This window comes from Oscarella lobularis, chromosome 8 (genome assembly GCF_947507565.1).
Source record: "Oscarella lobularis chromosome 8, ooOscLobu1.1, whole genome shotgun sequence".
NCBI classification, from domain to species: Eukaryota; Metazoa; Porifera; class Homoscleromorpha; order Homosclerophorida; family Oscarellidae; genus Oscarella; species Oscarella lobularis.
Window position 1 is genome coordinate 1,776,885 of NC_089182.1, and position 15,981 is coordinate 1,792,865.

At 45.0% G+C, this 15,981-nt stretch overlaps 3 protein-coding genes across 5 annotated transcripts; 1 reads left to right on the forward strand and 2 right to left on the reverse strand.

Annotated features, from left to right (window-relative positions):
* Positions 1 to 454: 454 nt before the first annotated feature.
* On the reverse strand, positions 455 to 8,996 carry LOC136190155 (uncharacterized). 3 transcript variants are annotated; one of them, XM_065978235.1, is made up of 27 exons: positions 8,904 to 8,996; positions 8,804 to 8,851; positions 8,339 to 8,685; positions 7,673 to 8,134; positions 7,054 to 7,620; positions 6,607 to 6,996; positions 6,530 to 6,559; positions 6,105 to 6,482; positions 5,411 to 5,884; positions 5,058 to 5,357; positions 4,864 to 5,004; positions 4,367 to 4,810; positions 3,995 to 4,315; positions 3,792 to 3,941; positions 3,440 to 3,739; positions 3,127 to 3,387; positions 2,789 to 3,079; positions 2,433 to 2,738; positions 2,157 to 2,377; positions 2,043 to 2,106; positions 1,880 to 1,986; positions 1,640 to 1,826; positions 1,480 to 1,591; positions 1,185 to 1,416; positions 1,096 to 1,126; positions 735 to 1,037; positions 455 to 668 (listed from the first exon to the last, which is right to left on the reverse strand). In XM_065978235.1, the coding sequence occupies exons 8-27, from the start codon at positions 6,223 to 6,225 to the stop codon at positions 610 to 612; spliced, it is 4,425 nt and encodes a 1,474-aa protein (XP_065834307.1). In that variant the 5' UTR covers positions 6,226 to 6,482; positions 6,530 to 6,559; positions 6,607 to 6,996; positions 7,054 to 7,620; positions 7,673 to 8,134; positions 8,339 to 8,685; positions 8,804 to 8,851; positions 8,904 to 8,996; the 3' UTR covers positions 455 to 609. The 3 variants fall into 3 exon arrangements, with proteins under 3 accessions (XP_065834307.1, XP_065834308.1, XP_065834306.1); XM_065978236.1 differs by having other exon boundaries at positions 6,105 to 6,996; positions 8,339 to 8,566; positions 8,623 to 8,685; XM_065978234.1 differs by having other exon boundaries at positions 6,105 to 6,231; positions 6,370 to 6,996.
* A 46-nt stretch (positions 8,997 to 9,042) lies between these two features.
* LOC136190158 (transcription activator BRG1-like) lies at positions 9,043 to 14,963 on the forward strand. The gene is made up of 30 exons (XM_065978240.1): positions 9,043 to 9,710; positions 9,769 to 9,898; positions 9,962 to 10,135; positions 10,188 to 10,361; positions 10,416 to 10,595; positions 10,652 to 10,779; positions 10,832 to 10,862; positions 10,916 to 10,995; positions 11,051 to 11,186; positions 11,242 to 11,405; positions 11,458 to 11,635; positions 11,691 to 11,819; positions 11,873 to 11,986; positions 12,035 to 12,085; positions 12,151 to 12,213; positions 12,262 to 12,369; positions 12,429 to 12,562; positions 12,621 to 12,698; positions 12,758 to 13,145; positions 13,204 to 13,299; positions 13,352 to 13,468; positions 13,527 to 13,604; positions 13,656 to 13,902; positions 13,953 to 14,022; positions 14,081 to 14,186; positions 14,244 to 14,372; positions 14,423 to 14,482; positions 14,539 to 14,554; positions 14,602 to 14,654; positions 14,704 to 14,963. Exons 1-30 carry the CDS (start codon positions 9,073 to 9,075, stop codon positions 14,827 to 14,829), a joined length of 4,176 nt encoding a protein of 1,391 aa, XP_065834312.1. The 5' UTR covers positions 9,043 to 9,072; the 3' UTR covers positions 14,830 to 14,963.
* LOC136190188 (ATP-dependent Clp protease proteolytic subunit-like) lies at positions 14,786 to 15,980 on the reverse strand. The gene is made up of 8 exons (XM_065978287.1): positions 15,872 to 15,980; positions 15,748 to 15,819; positions 15,607 to 15,703; positions 15,509 to 15,552; positions 15,310 to 15,453; positions 15,136 to 15,241; positions 14,963 to 15,066; positions 14,786 to 14,910 (listed from the first exon to the last, which is right to left on the reverse strand). Exons 1-7 carry the CDS (start codon positions 15,953 to 15,955, stop codon positions 14,969 to 14,971), a joined length of 645 nt encoding a protein of 214 aa, XP_065834359.1. The 5' UTR covers positions 15,956 to 15,980; the 3' UTR covers positions 14,786 to 14,910; positions 14,963 to 14,968.
* Between the last annotated feature and the right edge of the window lies 1 nt (position 15,981).

Below are 15,981 nucleotides of genomic sequence, written 5' to 3' on the forward strand. Positions count from 1 at the left end.
TTGAAAGTAATTAGCCACTCCGCTTTACTTTCGTAGAATGTCCGTGATCCGACAGGGGCCTCGTTTCACGTTGGACTCGGTTTGCTGCATCTCGACGTCTGTCGGATCGCTTCGTTCGCGCCGTAACAGGGGTAGACACACAGGGGCGATTCGACGCCGAGAAATGACGTGGACGTCGAGACGCGACGGTGGAGTGCGCGCAGTCTTGAAAAAGGCGCGTCAGAGACAAACAAAGATCGGCCGAGGCAAGGACGCACTGAAACGATCGAGACTGGAAAGTGATGTCTACAGCAGTAGTTCCCCGGACAGGAGATAGAGTTATATCCGTGATAGATAACACCTGTTTAGATTACCCAGGCGACAGCTTTCCTTCTCTCGAACTTTCGTCATCGGAGCCTATCGACACTATTCTCCGTTTGGATGTTGCGCCATATAAAAACTGATAGGAGCGTTTGGTAATATTTGCAAAAAGTGCACGTCCTACTAAATGACTAGATAAATGACTGGATAAATGACTGCAGCTATGAAAAGAAACACACAGAAACCTACTACCCAAAGCAAGCTACAGTGTTGTACGAGTGCTGTAGTATAGTATACTGCGAGTAGATCCTATTTACCTTCCTCACCCCTCGTTGATATTTCAGCGTACGTTTCCTCGCCAGAGTCGCCTGTAAGATATGAAAAAGTGTTCAAAATAAACCAGCGCAGTACTACTACTAATAATAATAACTAACCCTTTTGATATTTCACGGACACTGCTCCGTACGCACTGGATAGCGTTGTTTTCTGAGGCATGATATCACCCTCACATTTATCATCCTTTCTGCTTGGCTTTTCGTAAATATGCCCCTCATTTTTGGCATGATAGGAGTTCTTTAACGTCTGGCACAGTCGAACGTATGCCACGAAGAGAGCAATAAAGGCAATGAGAGTGATGGCAAACAAAGCGAGAAAGGCGATTCCAACTGAGCCAAACAAAGACGTTGCGGACACCTGTTCACTTTGACCGCAATTGATATCGGAGTTTGCATAAAATGCTAAATGATAGATAGATATATAATTTAATAGTAATGGCATTCAATAAGAATATCTCACTGGATGGTCCGCTAGACGACTTCAAATGCAGCTACAATATAGAACCGTCAGTGTAGCCGCAGTATCAATCATTGTTTCTACTGCCTCACCCCTTCTGTTACGTCAATCGCGTAGGCGACGAAGTAGATCGAGAACATGGTATTCTTGTTTTGATTGTTATCCCCTTTCCAAGTATCCACAGATAAGTCGTTTCGAATCAAGTTGTAATGACTGTAATTGTAGGATGCGACTTCGCGCCAAATCTCGTCGTTCCGGCTAGCACTTGGTGGAACAGACGACGGTATAGGACGACGACCAAAGAAAAGAAATACCTTGATGTAGCTAGAGAGATTGCATGAGCTCCGGTAGAAAAATGATGGCCAACTGAACTGTGCTATTCATTACCTAATGGGAACTTTCTCGTCAGAAATAAATGGAGCTGTAAAGCGCACGACGCCTTTAGAGTCGACTGCCATTTCTTCAAGTGAATTAGGAATGGACGGTGGACGTTCAGGCGCTAAACAAGAACGAATAGTGATTGTAGAGTAAAAAGAATAAATATTACCAATAATCAACGTTTTGTCAATGACAATAGCGGGAGAACTTTCAGGAAACATATCGGCGTTGTTGATGACAGTCACGTTGATCTGGTAACGAGTGTACGCACGAAGACCAGTCAGATTGAAGGACGACGAAATAGACTCGACAGATGAAACCACTCGTTCTACATCGTCCAATCTCCAGTAGTACAACTGCGAAAGAAAGAAATTGAACAGAAAAGATGATAAAATTCACAATGATTTACCCTGTACGTTCTGATGACGCCGTTGGGATTCAGAGGACTCTTCCAGCTCACAAATATCGACTTATACGTCTTGCTAGTAATCCTGATTTCCACGGGTGGACTTGGAGCTGTATTAGGACACAAAAATGAGAATTACAGCATTTTTAAGCAATGGCTTTCTTACTAACTGCACCAGTCAACACCAAAAGGTGAGACCAAAGTCCAGGCAAAGTAGTCACAGCACGAATCTATAAGGTCAAAATTAATACCTAATCAATTCTCTACTCAGTAGAATTACTGAGACGTTGTATATAACTGATTGCTGTAAACCGTCAAGTTGCCATGCTACCACCGGCTTGGGAACCGAAATTCGGACAGAATGACCTGGTCCATTGGCTAGTGTATAAACGATATCATAGCTTCTAATAATTCCATTGGGATATAATGGTGGATCCCAGCTCATTTGAACCGATGAGAGAGAAACGAGAGTCGCGCTGACTTGCAGTGGAGAAGATGGTGCTAAACAAAGGAATTGTACATCTCAAGACTAAAAAGAGGAGAAATCTTTCTACACCTGCTTCGTCTGTCTCCACGATGACTTCATTACTTCTCGTTCCAAAAAGAACTTTTTTGTCGCCATCTCTGATGTTCACCGCCGCAATTTGAATGCTGTACACCGTATACGGCGCGAGTTGTGTCAGGTTCGCTTCAGTTTTTAATCCCGGTACAATAATGGAAGTGTTTTCACTGTTGGTCGATTCTCTGTAGAAGATCCAATAATTGTTTATTGGTCCCAACGGAGTAGCGGGTTTTGACCAAGTGACATGAATGCGGCTAGGTCCCATTGAAATAGCCTTCACATTCATTGGAGGCCCAGGTTCTAATTAGATATAATAAAATTAAAGCAGCTTTAACTAAAAGATTGCTTGCCTCCTTGAGCTGTTCTGACACTGACTGGGTTGCTGTTTGGTCCATAGCCATACTGGTTACCGGCGGCCACACTCACTTCATACACCGTATACGGCGTAAGACCAGTGATATTGACTGGTAACGACATTTCAACAACTTCTAACCAAGCTGTCGAAGAACCGAGAGTTCTGTAGAGAATCCTATATTCAGTAACACCAGCGTTGCCGTTGATGGGACACTGGGAAGCAGTCACTTCAATTAAATTACCCACTGCACTTGCACCCGATGGACTGGAGCACTGCCCCGGCGGCCCTTAGAAAAGAGGTTTTTAAAACCATTTCAAGCCTACTAAAACATACCATTCACCGCAATCACAAAGCCGTTCGATTGAGCTTCACCGACAGAGTTATTCACAATACAGTCGTATGTTCCACTGTTGTCATAGTCCAGACTCAAAAATGATATTTGCGATCCGGTTTCTCCACTGATTATTTGACCGTCTTTATGCCATTTATATTGAAAAGGTGCGGGGTTGGCTTCAGCGCTGCACTTCAGAGTTAGAGGTTGATTTTTTAGAAATTCACTTGAGTCTGCTTTTAGTATGACGTTAAATGGAGCATCTGAAGAGAAAAATAATTCTGAACAAGGTACAATTAACGGATACGAGCTTACACGTGACATCAAGATGTATTGTTACAGATGAATTACTGAGACCATTGTGCCCATTGGCTTTGCACGTGTACGAGTTGGCGTCTGCTTTTTTGACCGATGGAAATGTAAGGACGCCTTGGTACGTTCCGTTTCCCAAAGAACGTTCGAAGGAATTTGAATGATTGGCAATTTGAACTCCTTTTTTGAACCATTCAAATGTAATAGCAGTCTGCAATTGACTGTATTGTGAAGCATTGCACGTCAAAAATGCTGTCTGTCCTTCCTCGACGCTAAGTAAACTGCTACTTGGAGTAGGAAAACCTGAAATAAAAAATTTAACTGATACACTGAAGTATAAATGCTTTTCACTTACAAGGTGCTTTTCCAGTATCACAGTCTTCGCTTGAATCGCCGACACAATGCTTCCCTTGATGTTTTTTCACAGGGCTGTCAGCTTTCCGCTGTCTTGTTCCCACACCACAGGAACCTGGGCACACGGACCATGAGCTCCACCCACAATTAACTACATAGTTAGTTAGTTATCTTTATTGATTGCAATGTGAGCATGACACGCACCGTTGATGCTTAGGTTAAACTGTAACGTCTTCTGCTTGTTATCAATCCACGTGTATTGGCACGTATATGTTGTATCGGTCGACGGAGCTTTCCAAATATGAAGACTTGTAAAGTTGTTCACGACGGATTCTCCAACATCCGGATTGGACGATGAAACTGGAATTGAGCCTGACTTCCATTGAATATTTAGTAATGAGTTTAAGTTTGTCGAATCGGGATTGACGCCACACAAAACAGGCAGAGACAACGAACGTCCACCGTAAACAAAATAGCTTCCAGATGCCACAAACGAATCGTTGTAGAAAATGCCAACGTCAAGTTCTAATTATCAAAATGTGTAAGAAAACTCTTCAAAAAATATATTCTTCCTACCGTAGTTTGCCTTCAATTCACACACGCTGAGGTAAGCTTCCGATGATGAAATTTTTTGGACGCTAATGTACCGTCCCCACAATGAAGGAGAGCACACAATTGTTGCAGTCCAAATATCGTTTTGATTGTTTCTATTTGGAACAGTACCACACAACGGATTGTCATTTCCATCATTGGTCAAATCACTTCCTATCCGCACAACCGCACCATTGCCCCGATCTTGGTAAAAGGACGTTTCAACGCTTGTTACCAAATATGCTGTTTCTAAATCGACTCGCAACCACGGTTTGGTTGACAAATCAGTTGCTGCACATTTTGTGTCGCTCAACATGCCGTCAATGGCCAGTGAAGCCGGCAAATTCACAGTACCATCTGAGTTTTGCCACGTAGCCAATGGACCGTGGGTAGCGACAGCATTTATTGCTTTCATGTCAATTGGACCACCTACCAAAGCACCAATAAAAGAATCACTCTAGTAGATAAACATATAAACTAACAATTTGTATTTGCGCAATCGTTTGATAAGGGAGAGGGACAATCCTGGCCAGCACCAACTTTGATTTGAGTAATGGTCCTTGTCCTCGTTCCTCGTCCGCATGATGACGAGCATGCTGACCATGAACTTACTTGACAATCAACTACAAAAAGAGACAATGCCTTCAACGTTTCACTCAAGCTAAACGTAACATACTTGAAAATGTAAGATTGACTGTCTTGGCCTTTGTAAAGTTGTTTGCTGAATACTGGCATTTGTATTGACCATTTGGCGGAGTTGAAGTAAGAGGAATCAGATGCAGTTCTTTATATCCAGATGAGCCATCAGCTTGTTGAATAGTAACAGAATTCTGTTCTGGGATGTCTGTTCCATCAGGAAATTTCCACGTCGGGCTAAAATCTCCTTTTGATGAACCACAGACTAAAATGTCTCCTGTGATGGTAATGTCTAATTTTGAAATTGCTATGGCGTTCTTTTTTATGGCGACACCAGGATCTACAAAAACAGAAAGTAGTCAGCTAAATACGCTATGTGCCACGTGTTCCTACCTTTAGTTTCATCATAATAAACTTCAACTTCACACACTTGCAAATACTGACTACCGGTATTGGTACGAAGAATATCCGTGTATCCCGATCGTCGAATGCTTACATATTGAACCCAATCAACAGGAGAACAAGGAAAGTCAATAAATGTAGATGGAGCTGAGTCTGGAAACACAACGCTACTCCCACATTGATGATCATTGGTTCCATTTGACGTAGTAGCTTTTTTTCCCACGTAAATCCGAGAGCCTCTTCCAAATCGGAGTCGAGATAGCAACCTGATCTTATTTACAGAGTAGAGACGACCCAAATCAATTGAAAGCCACACAGTTGGAGTAGATGTTTTAGATACAGCACAATCAATCCAATCTTGACTCAGCTGCCCATCCACGGCCGATTGATAAGAAGAACTAGGGTCAATGCCGTTTTCTTCAAGCACGAGCTTGTTCGCTGTGGCACTGAGAGGCACTTTCGTTTCTGAAAAACACGCGTACAACTACCACTCACAATCCCACGGCCTAGAAATGCATGCACGCAATCTTGGGCACGCTATAAATAATATTTTTAGAGGTGGTGGGCGGGAGTGCGCTCATTCCGGTCAAGAAAGAACGCGAACGTGTATGCCGGCAAATAATGAAAGCGTCGGCACCACAAACTGTGACGAAGTCTATTACGAAAGGCCCTCCCTCATACTCACCCCCAGAAACGCGGACAAGACAGAAGAGCATTATTGTCATTGCCAGTGGACGTGAAGCGAGAAGAGTCATCGTTTTCCGAGAGCGTGAGTCTGTGAAAGCAGTGACGTCAGAAAGAATCATCAACCTCTAGACGAGGAAATCAATGAACGACAAAGACAAGCCGGAAATCGACGGAGGCGGATACTGAGTCAGTGACTGACACGAGTCCGGGTATCAGCAGACGATTAGGAAAACATGCTCTTCGACCTCACGTGATTCACATACAGAAGAAGGAAAATTTGCCAAAACTCTTGTGTGAAATTCATTCCCGAATGTTTCTCGCACTCAAACACAAAATCCGATTTTGTCTTCATCGCCTCCGTGAAACCGTGGGCATTCTGTTGCTGTATCAATAAATTTAATAATTTTCCCGGATACTTCATACATTTATTTTTCGGAGAGATGATCAGATGCCCTCGAAAGCCACTTCATGCAAAGAATTCACAATCTAGATTTTTTTACTTTTGCGCCATCTGCTCGAGCTAGAACACCGCCTTCGTTTACTTCGACAGGAATCTCGTTTTGCTGGTTGAACCCTAGACAACTCTGTCGGCTCGTACAGCTCGTTCGTGTCGTGGTGTAGTGCCGTAATGCTGCCGTCTACAGATGAGCTCGCGTTTGCTGGGTCCTTTGGTGTACGGGACAATCACTGCTCCAATCAATCAATAACCACGTGACAGAAAACTTGAAAGTGAAGACAAGACAAGACACTAACCAATAAAGTTGACGCAGAAACTAGCACAAACAACAAATGTATGCTATGACAAAAAAGATGAAATTGCTGGCTCACTCAGTGTGTACCTTCTCTTGGGATTTCGGTGTACATTTCCGAATTTTCGTCACCAGTGCAGCCTGCAGTATAAAATGTTGGTCAATCAGTTATACTAAAAAGCTAGATCTGACGCGTACCCTTTTGATGCTTCGCACCGTATGCATCAGACTCCGTCAGTTTGATATCTTTGGTATTCTCCTTGATGTTGTTTGACACTTTGTGAATGCGCCTCTGGTCGTTGATAACATACGACTTCTTTGAAATCTGACGCAGTCGAACGTGCGCCACGAGGAGAGCGACGAAGGCAATGAGAGTGACGGCAAACAAGGCAAGAAATAGGATTCCAGCGGAGCCAAAAAAGGTAGTTTTATCTTGATTGCCAACGAAATCATATTTTGTACCGGTGAAGTTGAGGCTGACTGTTTTGAACTTTCTAACGTTGTTTGCTGTATATTGGCATATGTACTGACCATCCGGAGGAGTGGTGCAGAGAGGACTCAAATGCAGTTCTTTATATCCTGATGAGCCATTATTACGTTGCCAAATAGAAGGTGAGTTCTTATCTGGAACGTCTGTTCCGTCAGGAAACTTCCATGTTGGACCAAAGTCTCCTTTCGATGAACCACAGAGTAGAATGTCTTCTATGGTTCTAACATCTAATTTTGAAATTGGCACGGTGTTCTTTGTTATGGTAATACCGGGATCTACGGAAAAAGAAAATAGTTTACTCACAACGTTTCTTTCATAAGATTCTACCCTCAGTTTCCTCGAAATAGACTTCGACTTCGCACACGTGCAATCTCTGTTCGTTATCTTTATCAATGTACCCTGTTCGTCGAATGCTAACATATTGAACCCATTTGACAGGAGAGCAAGGAAAGTCAGTAAGGTTTCGTGGAGCTGGGTTAGAAATCGTAACGTTATTTCCACATTGATGATCATTGGTTCCATTTGACGAGCTAGCATTCTTTCCCACGTAAATCTGGGAGCCTCTTCCAAATTGTGCACGAGATAAAAATCTGATCTTGTTCACAGAGTAGAGACGGCCCAAATCAATTGACAGCCACACAGTTGGACTAGATGGTCTGGAGATAGCACATCGCTTCCACTCTTGAGTCAAGTCCCCATCGACAGCCCGTCGATATTTAGTATTAGAGCCAATGTCATTTTTTTCAAACCGCAGCCTGTTTTCTGTGGCCCCTAGAGTCACTTTCGTTTCTGTAAAACAAGTAGACCATCGGCAATAAATCCCACAGCGAAGACGCACGCACGCGCTATTATAGCACTTTGGCATTCTATAAATAGTATTTTTGCTACAAAAAATAATATAGGCTTTGTGGCCGGGGCAGGAATGCGCGTTCGTCAAAAGAGATCAATAGAGAGCGAGCGAACGCGTCGGAAAATTCCGCGTACAGTACTCACCGCCGCGGACAAGACAGAAGAGCAGTGCCGTGATTGCTACATGACAGGACGAGAGAAGAGCCATCGTTTTATTGGGAGCGCAAAGCAATGACGTGTGACAAGGACTGGAATGAGCGATCGAGCGAGGGTTGAAAAAGGCTGGCGGATACTAAGCTGTTGTGATTGACAATGACGTTCAGAGCCACGGTCCCGGAGAGAGAATCCAGCAGTACGTAATTAAAAGAAGCACTAAAGAGAAACAGACGGAAGAACACGGCCTATATAGACATACATACTATTCTTACAGTGCGATTCATTCAGGCTGCTGTTTTCTGGGGCGCTTTTTTAAACAAGAAGTTGATCGTAGGCTAATCAATAACAACGTGATTAAAAACTCTAACTATAGTATGAACGCAGGTGTGAACGAGACATGAATTAATTAAATAATTAACCGATGATTCTGGATACATATCCTGGCTCAGTTACCTTCAAGTTCTTTTGCTAGGATGCTGGATGAGACTTCTTTTGTCGCCACTGTTTGCAATTGGTCAATCAGAGTTACTAGGAAGGTCTCGTGTGCGTGTACCATTTTTTTGATACTTCACACCACGGATACTTATTACTAGCCTAGTATCCGTGTTCACACCGAATGCACTGGCAAGTCAGTTTGATGTCACCCACGTCGAAGTTCGTACAAAGAATTACGAGCGCGCGTTACACGACGCCATTGTTGTCCGACCCCAAGCAGTTGAGCGATGTCGAAAGACGCGATCGCTCTTTCTACGGGATGCCCTCCCTCCTATTCGCCCCTTTCGTCGCGCGCGACCCCGGAGAACATCCAAAAACTTCGGAAGGCCATCGATTCGATGCAGAAAAAAGGCCTCGAAAACGATCCGCGTTTCCAGCAGCTTCTAGCGATCGCGCGAAGCCTCGGCGTCACCATCACGCCAAGTAGCTCGTCGTCCCCATTCCAACCGAGCCAAATGCAACAGCTTCGCGCTCAAATATCCGCGTACAAGTTGATCAGTCGCAATCAGCCCGTCCCCGAGCCTCTCATCGAAGCAATGAAGTCGAAATCGTCTATAGCGCCGCCTCCGGATCCCGCGCCGCCGCCGTCGTCTTCGGCGGTGACGACGGCGACGAAGAGCGGCGAAAGCGTCGGAGGAGACGAAAGCGCGACGGCGGAACAGGACGCGGCGACGAGCGAAGAGCGAAAGGACGAGCGATTGAAGCTAGCCGTTCAGAAGCACATGTCTCAGCATCCCCAATCCGACTTGAGAGACTTGATGAAGGCGGCGAAAGAGCCCCTCGCACTTGGAATGGGAAAACTCGCGTTTAGCGGAAAACCGGGCGGCATCGATCCGCTTGAAATAGTCAAGGAAAGAGAAAGACGGTATGAAAAAAATCCCAACATAGACTAATATTTAATTAATTCGTATATTTATTATTAGAATCGAAGCACGAATCGTACTTCGAATCGAAGAGCTGCAATGCATTGCCGTATCCATGCTGAGCGACGAGCTTCGAGTCAAAGCCCTTATCGAACTAAAAGCACTTCGCCTACTCGCGTTTCAGAAACAGGTTAATTAAGACCGTGTGCGTTGAATAGCAGCGCATTTATATATATATATATACTGTCTCCAGCTGAGACATGAGGTACTGACGTCGGCGCGCAAGGACACGACGCTGGAGACGGCGTTGAATCCGCGCGCGTATCGACGGGGAAAGAAGCAGTCGCTTCGCGACGCTCGCTACACGGAGCGGCTGGAGAAACAGCAGAAAATGGAGCATAGTCGTCGTCGACGACAAAAGCATCAAGTGAGAAAATATCGAAGTCTTGATTGATTGATTGATTGTGATTTTCTTGTAGGAGTACTTGAGTAGCGTGATGCAGCATGTGAAGGACTTCAAGGATTTTCATCGGACGATTCGAGTGAACGTGGCTAAGAATAACAAGGCCGTGATGACGTGGCACGCCAATGCGGAGAGAGAGCAGAAGAAAGAGAGCGAGAGAATCGAGAAGGAGCGATTGAGACGTCTCATGGTAAGAGGAAGACGAAGATGTGCACCAGTGAGAGATTTTCTGTTTTTGTTGTAGGCCGAGGATGAGGAAGGTTATAGGCGGTTGATCGACCAGAAGAAGGATCGGCGTCTGGCCTATTTGCTTCAACAGACAGACGAGTACATATCGAGTTTGACCGAGTTGGTTCGCGAGCACAAGCGAGATATTGTCCATCAGAAGAAGGTGAAGGAAGAGGAGGAGCAGAAGCGAGCGAAGGTATCGATTGCTATGTTGTTGACTGGAATTGGCTTTTTCGTCACGCGGCGTTTTAGGAAGAGGAAGAGCAGAGGAGGAAGGAAAAGAAAGCCGTTTTGGTTCATAAGGAAACGGGCGAGAAATTGAGCGAAGAGGAGGCGCCGTTTGTGACTGAATTAGAGAAATGGCTTGAGGAGCATCCTGGGTACAATCGTATGCAAGAGCCGTTTGCTTTCTTTTATGTTCTCGCTTTCTAGATATGAAGTTGTGGAGGAAGAAGGGCAAGAAGTGAGCTGGGCCTTTTGCATGGTATGAGACGTTCACAGTTGCTACTGTTGCAGGGCGAAGGAGCAGAGAAAGGAAAAGCGCCAGAAGACGAGGCCAAGTCCATTATAGAAAAAGCCAAGGTGGAAGATGCCAGGCAAGGAAATCCTTCATTATAAAGTATCAATTGAAAAACTGAAGGTCATGAATAGAGAAGAGCTAGAGGACGAATACGATAAATCGATGGCAAGCGAAGAAAAGACGTACTACCACTTGGCTCACAGCAAAATCGAACCCGTTAAAGAACAGCCCAGAATGCTTGTTGGAGGCCGACTGAAAGAATACCAGGTGAACGTCTCACACGCGAATTCATTCAAATATTCCTAAGATTGGGTCTGTTTAGATTCTTGGACTGGAGTGGCTCGTATCTTTGTATAACAATAGTCTAAATGGAATATTGGCCGATGAAATGGGCTTGGGAAAGACGATTCAAACGATAGCGCTCGTGTGCTATTTGATGGAGAAAAAGGGAGCCCACGGTCCCTTCCTCGTCATCGTTCCGTTATCGTAAGAGACCAGGTTGTCATAGCAGCAGCAAGCAAGAGCATTCTTTTTCTAGAACCTTGTCGAACTGGGTGTTGGAGTTGGATCGGTGGGCGCCGCACGTCATCAAGATTTCCTACAAAGGCTCGCCGACTCAACGCCGCTCTTTGCACGGCACCATACGAAGCGGACGATTTAACATGGTCCTCACCACTTACGAATACATCATGAAGGACAAGTCGGTTTTGTCGAAGGTACGATGAGTAGACTTGATTCATTCAGTCATTCATTCCTTTCGTCGCCGTGTAGGTGAAGTGGAAGTTGATGGTGATCGACGAGGGGCATCGCATGAAAAATCATCATTGCAAGCTCACGCAAATTTTGAATTCGTACTACATTGCGCCGCACCGGCTCTTGCTCACCGGAACTCCCCTTCAAGTGAGAATTGCATCTCGACGTAGAGTCGCGAGGGCTCTGATGGTCTTTATCAGAACAAATTGCCCGAGTTGTGGTCGTTGATGAATTTCCTTCTGCCAACAATATTCAAGTCTGTTTCCACGTTTGAGCAGTGGTTTAATGCTCCGTTTGCCACTACGGGAGAAAAAGTAATGCAATATTATGGATTTGTTGATCTAACGACGGGCGGGATTTAGGTGGAATTGAATGAGGAAGAAACGATTTTGATTATTCGTCGTTTGCACAAGGTAGGAGAGAAAGAGATGCGTTTTCTTGCTTGCTTGTGTACGTACGTTGGGTTTTTTTCTTTCAGGTTTTGAGACCGTTCTTGCTGCGACGGCTGAAGAGGGAAGTCGAATCTCAACTTCCAGAGAAGGTATTCGGATTTTAGTACGGTCGGAACCCGATTGACTTTTTTACCAAGACTGAATACGTCATAAAATGCGACATGTCCGTGCTCCAGCGCAACGTCTACGTTCACATGCAGCGCAATGGGATTCTTTTGACGGACGGATCAGAGCAAAATAGAAAAGTACGGGGTGAAGATGGACTTATAGTACAAAAAAAAACTTGATCGTCTTTTAATCTAAGGGGCGAGGAGGTACGAAAGCACTCATGAACACAATCATGCAACTGAGAAAGATATGCAACCATCCCTTCATGTTTCAACACATCGAAGAATCGTACAGCGAGCATTTGGGTCTTTCCGGTGGCCTCGTCGGAGGGTTCGTAAACAATGAGCCGAAATTAAAAACGCGCTTTATGCGTTATCCTTTCACTTAGTCAAGAACTCTTTCGGGCTTCGGGAAAATTTGAAGTTCTCGATCGTATTCTCCCTAAGTTGAAGTCCACTAATCACAGGTAGCTAGAAAACGGCGTAATTTAGTTCCAAGTTACATTTGCTTTGTCTCTTCTATTAGAGTCTTGCTCTTCTGCCAGATGACCCAGTTGATGACGGTCATGGAAGATTATCTCAACTGGCGCGGCTTTACCTATCTCCGTCTCGACGGCGGAACGAAGGCGGAGGAGCGCGCCGATCTTCTCACTCTCTTCAACGCGGAAGGATCTCCGTACTTCATATTTCTCTTGAGCACGCGCGCCGGCGGTCTCGGGCTCAATTTACAGACGGCCGATTCGGTCGTTCTCTTCGATTCGGATTGGAATCCCCATCAGGATCTTCAGGCGCAAGATCGAGCTCATCGAATCGGGCAGAAGAACGAAGTACGCGTTCTGCGACTCGTCACTATCAACAGCGTCGAGGAGAAGATCTTAGCCGCGGCGAAATATAAGCTCGATGTTGACGAGAAGGTGAACGCCTATTCGGACAGTGAATGGGTCGAATTTGTTGACGTTTTTATGGCTTTAGGTGATTCAAGCTGGAATGTTTGATCAGAAATCGACGTCGTCGGAACGAAAAGCTTTCCTTCAGGCTCTTGTTGTATCTGAAAACGACGATGAACAGGTGAAGTGAAATTATTGATAGAATCTTCTTTTCGTCATTATGTATATAAAAGGGTGAAGAGAACGAGGTTCCTGACAACGAGACTTTGAACCAAATGCTAGCTCGCAGTGAGGATGAATTTGAGCTGTATCAGAGAATGGATGTTGAAAGAGAGGTCAGGGAATCTCAAGTAAGGAAAAAACAGCAGCAGTAGTGAGTGGGTCCGCTTCAATTGACTGTTTAATCAGGGCGGCGTCCTTCCGTATAATTCTCGTCTGATAACTGAAGCAGAGTTGCCTGCTTGGTTGACCAAAGATACCAAAGAGGTTGGTGTAATGTCTCGTTTATATGAGACACCTTGTCAATTCTCTTTTCAGGTGGAGCAATTGGTGTATGCCGAAGAAGAAGAGAAGATCTTTGCGTACGGCGCTCGACAGAGACGAGACGTGACCTACAACGATCCCTTGACCGAGCGGCAGTGGCTTCGAGCCGTCGAAGAGGGCAATTTAGGTGCCATGGAAATGAAGGTAAAGCAGAGAAAACGAAGGCGAGTCATCGAAGACGAGGACGACGATGACGACGACGGAGAGGAAGACGAAGAGGAGGAGTCCGCAAGGAAACGAAGTGATACCGGTGCCGATTTTTGTTTAAAACTGCTATGTTCCTTTGCTTAGAAAAAGGATTGGACTTTCAGACGAAGCACATGAAGAAGCTACTCAAGATTCTCATTCACTACACTGACAAGTCAAATTTTTTCGAATGGCTTTGAGCATTTTTGAGTTCTGTGTGCGTGACTTTCTAGGGAAAAGCGACGGCTCAGCGGCGTTTTTATGAAACTGCCTCCGTCCTCTGAACTGCCGGCGTACTACGAGATCATCAAGCGTCCAATGGATTTTGAAAAGATAAAGGTATTGCTGAAGGGGAGGCTATAGAATGCATGGCAATGTAAACATGTACATGAGTAGGATAAATTGAAAACCGGGCAGTATACGACACTGGACGACATGTCTGCTGACGTCTTTCTTCTCCTCCAAAATGCACGACGATTCAATAGGGAAGGATCACTGATCTATCAGGACTCGTTGGAGCTGCAGGTATGGGCCTATTTACTCGGTGGGAAAAAATCGCAATTTTGTTTGAATAGAGAGTTTTTGAGGAAGCCAAAGGGAGCATTGAGAAGTCTCTGAAGGAAGCATCTCAGCCGGTTAGTCATAGTACCTTAGATTGAGCTAATCGTCAACTTTGGTTTTTACTTACTAGAGTCCAGCAGGCAACGGTAAGGTTGATAATGCGACGGCGCATTCATTGAATGAACTTTTCTAGCTCAACCTCTTAAACTCACCATCAAAATCGGTCGTTCTGATGAAGGAGGAAAGGTATGATAATAGGTAGATGTCTTTCAGTCTTATAATACAATAGTATTAGAAGCGAAAGCGAGGCCGGCCTCCTGGCAGTAAAAAGTCGAAAGTGCCAGCTGCTCCAGCCAACCTCAGCGACCAAGACGACGTTAGTTTAGCGACAAGCAGTCTCGCATCGGATCCTGACGACTAACTATTAGACAACTACTAAGGTGGAATTAGATTTTGTGTGTCAGAGTTTTTCTTTTAGGCGATCAATATTATCACTCCCAATCTAGATAAGAAGACGTGACGTTTTGTTATTCATTAATGAAGCTAAAACTCGCATATGATCATTTCTTAGTAGGAGTTTGAGTGACAACGTGGTCAATGATGCCAAAGGTCTTTGCTTCTTCCGCCGACATGAAAGTGTCTCGTTCTATGATCTCTTCTAAACATACACACGCAAGAAAACGCCAAGCAATACAGAGACAAGCTAGACGAGTGGGATTGTGCATACCAATAGTCTTGAGATCCTGATTTGTATGCTTTTCATAGATTCCGTTTATGATTTTCTTCATCTTGATGATTTCCTCGGCGTGAATCTGAATGTCCGTTGCCCGACCCTACCCATGCAATCAAAGAAGCAGATCTTCCTCTCCTCTCTCTCCCACACACGCGTGCAAATATTTACTTCAGCGTATCCAGAAGGCTGATGTATCATGACGCGAGAGTGAGGCAGTGAGTATCGAAGACCCGCTCTGCCCGCTGCAAGAAGAAGGGAGCCCATGCTACACGCTTGACCAACACACCAGGTAGAAATGGGAGGCTGTAGATACTATACAGAAAGCCAATAGAAAAGAATACATAATCTAAAGATAAGGGCACCATGCCTGCATGGTGTCATAGATGGCAAGACCTGCGGTCACAGAGCCCCCTGCAACGACACTGCTATTGCCAGGGCAATAGACGTATAATATTTGATTCGAACCCGGACTGTTGATGTAGACGTGGATGGGATCTCTTGGAGCTTGGGACTGGAGAAATAGAAGTTGGGCGACGACCGAGCTGCACATCGCGTCTGTGACCTGGAACATATGACGCTGAGGTCGGTGCGTGATTCGGAGCTTACTGGTCCCATCAGGCATATGATTCGGTCCTTGAGAAGACGAGAGTAGATGTCGTACGCTCGCTCTTCTCGGCCCTTGACGAAATGTTTGGCGAAACGTAACACGGCGACGTATTGCTAAACTAACCGACTGCTCTATGACAATAGGAGCATATGGGTTCAGAGAAGCGCGGCCACTGAAGAGAAAACGACGCGAGAGAAGTCTGAACATCCTTAAATTTCCCGTACAACCGTCGA

Excerpts from the sequence above, each read along its gene's own strand:
- LOC136190155 (XM_065978236.1), bottom strand. The coding sequence starts at position 6,225 with ATGATTCTTTCTGACGTCACTGCTTTCACAGACTCACGCTCTCGGAAA. Across the intron at positions 1,038-1,095 it reads GTCGTCTAGCGGACCATCCA|CATTTTATGCAAACTCCGAT; the intron begins GTGAGATATTCT and ends TCTATCATTTAG. Across the intron at positions 669-734 it reads GTCCGTGAAATATCAAAAGG|GCGACTCTGGCGAGGAAACG; the intron begins GTTAGTTATTAT and ends CATATCTTACAG.
- LOC136190158 (XM_065978240.1), top strand. The coding sequence starts at position 9,073 with ATGTCGAAAGACGCGATCGCTCTTTCTACGGGATGCCCTCCCTCCTAT. Across the intron at positions 9,711-9,768 it reads GTCAAGGAAAGAGAAAGACG|AATCGAAGCACGAATCGTAC; the intron begins GTATGAAAAAAA and ends ATTTATTATTAG. Across the intron at positions 12,563-12,620 it reads TCCGGTGGCCTCGTCGGAGG|TCAAGAACTCTTTCGGGCTT; the intron begins GTTCGTAAACAA and ends CCTTTCACTTAG.
- LOC136190188 (XM_065978287.1), bottom strand. The coding sequence starts at position 15,955 with ATGTTCAGACTTCTCTCGCGTCGTTTTCTCTTCAGTGGCCGCGCTTCT. Across the intron at positions 15,820-15,871 it reads CTATTGTCATAGAGCAGTCG|GGCCGAGAAGAGCGAGCGTA; the intron begins GTTAGTTTAGCA and ends CATTTCGTCAAG. Across the intron at positions 15,704-15,747 it reads TCATATGCCTGATGGGACCA|GTCACAGACGCGATGTGCAG; the intron begins GTAAGCTCCGAA and ends CATATGTTCCAG.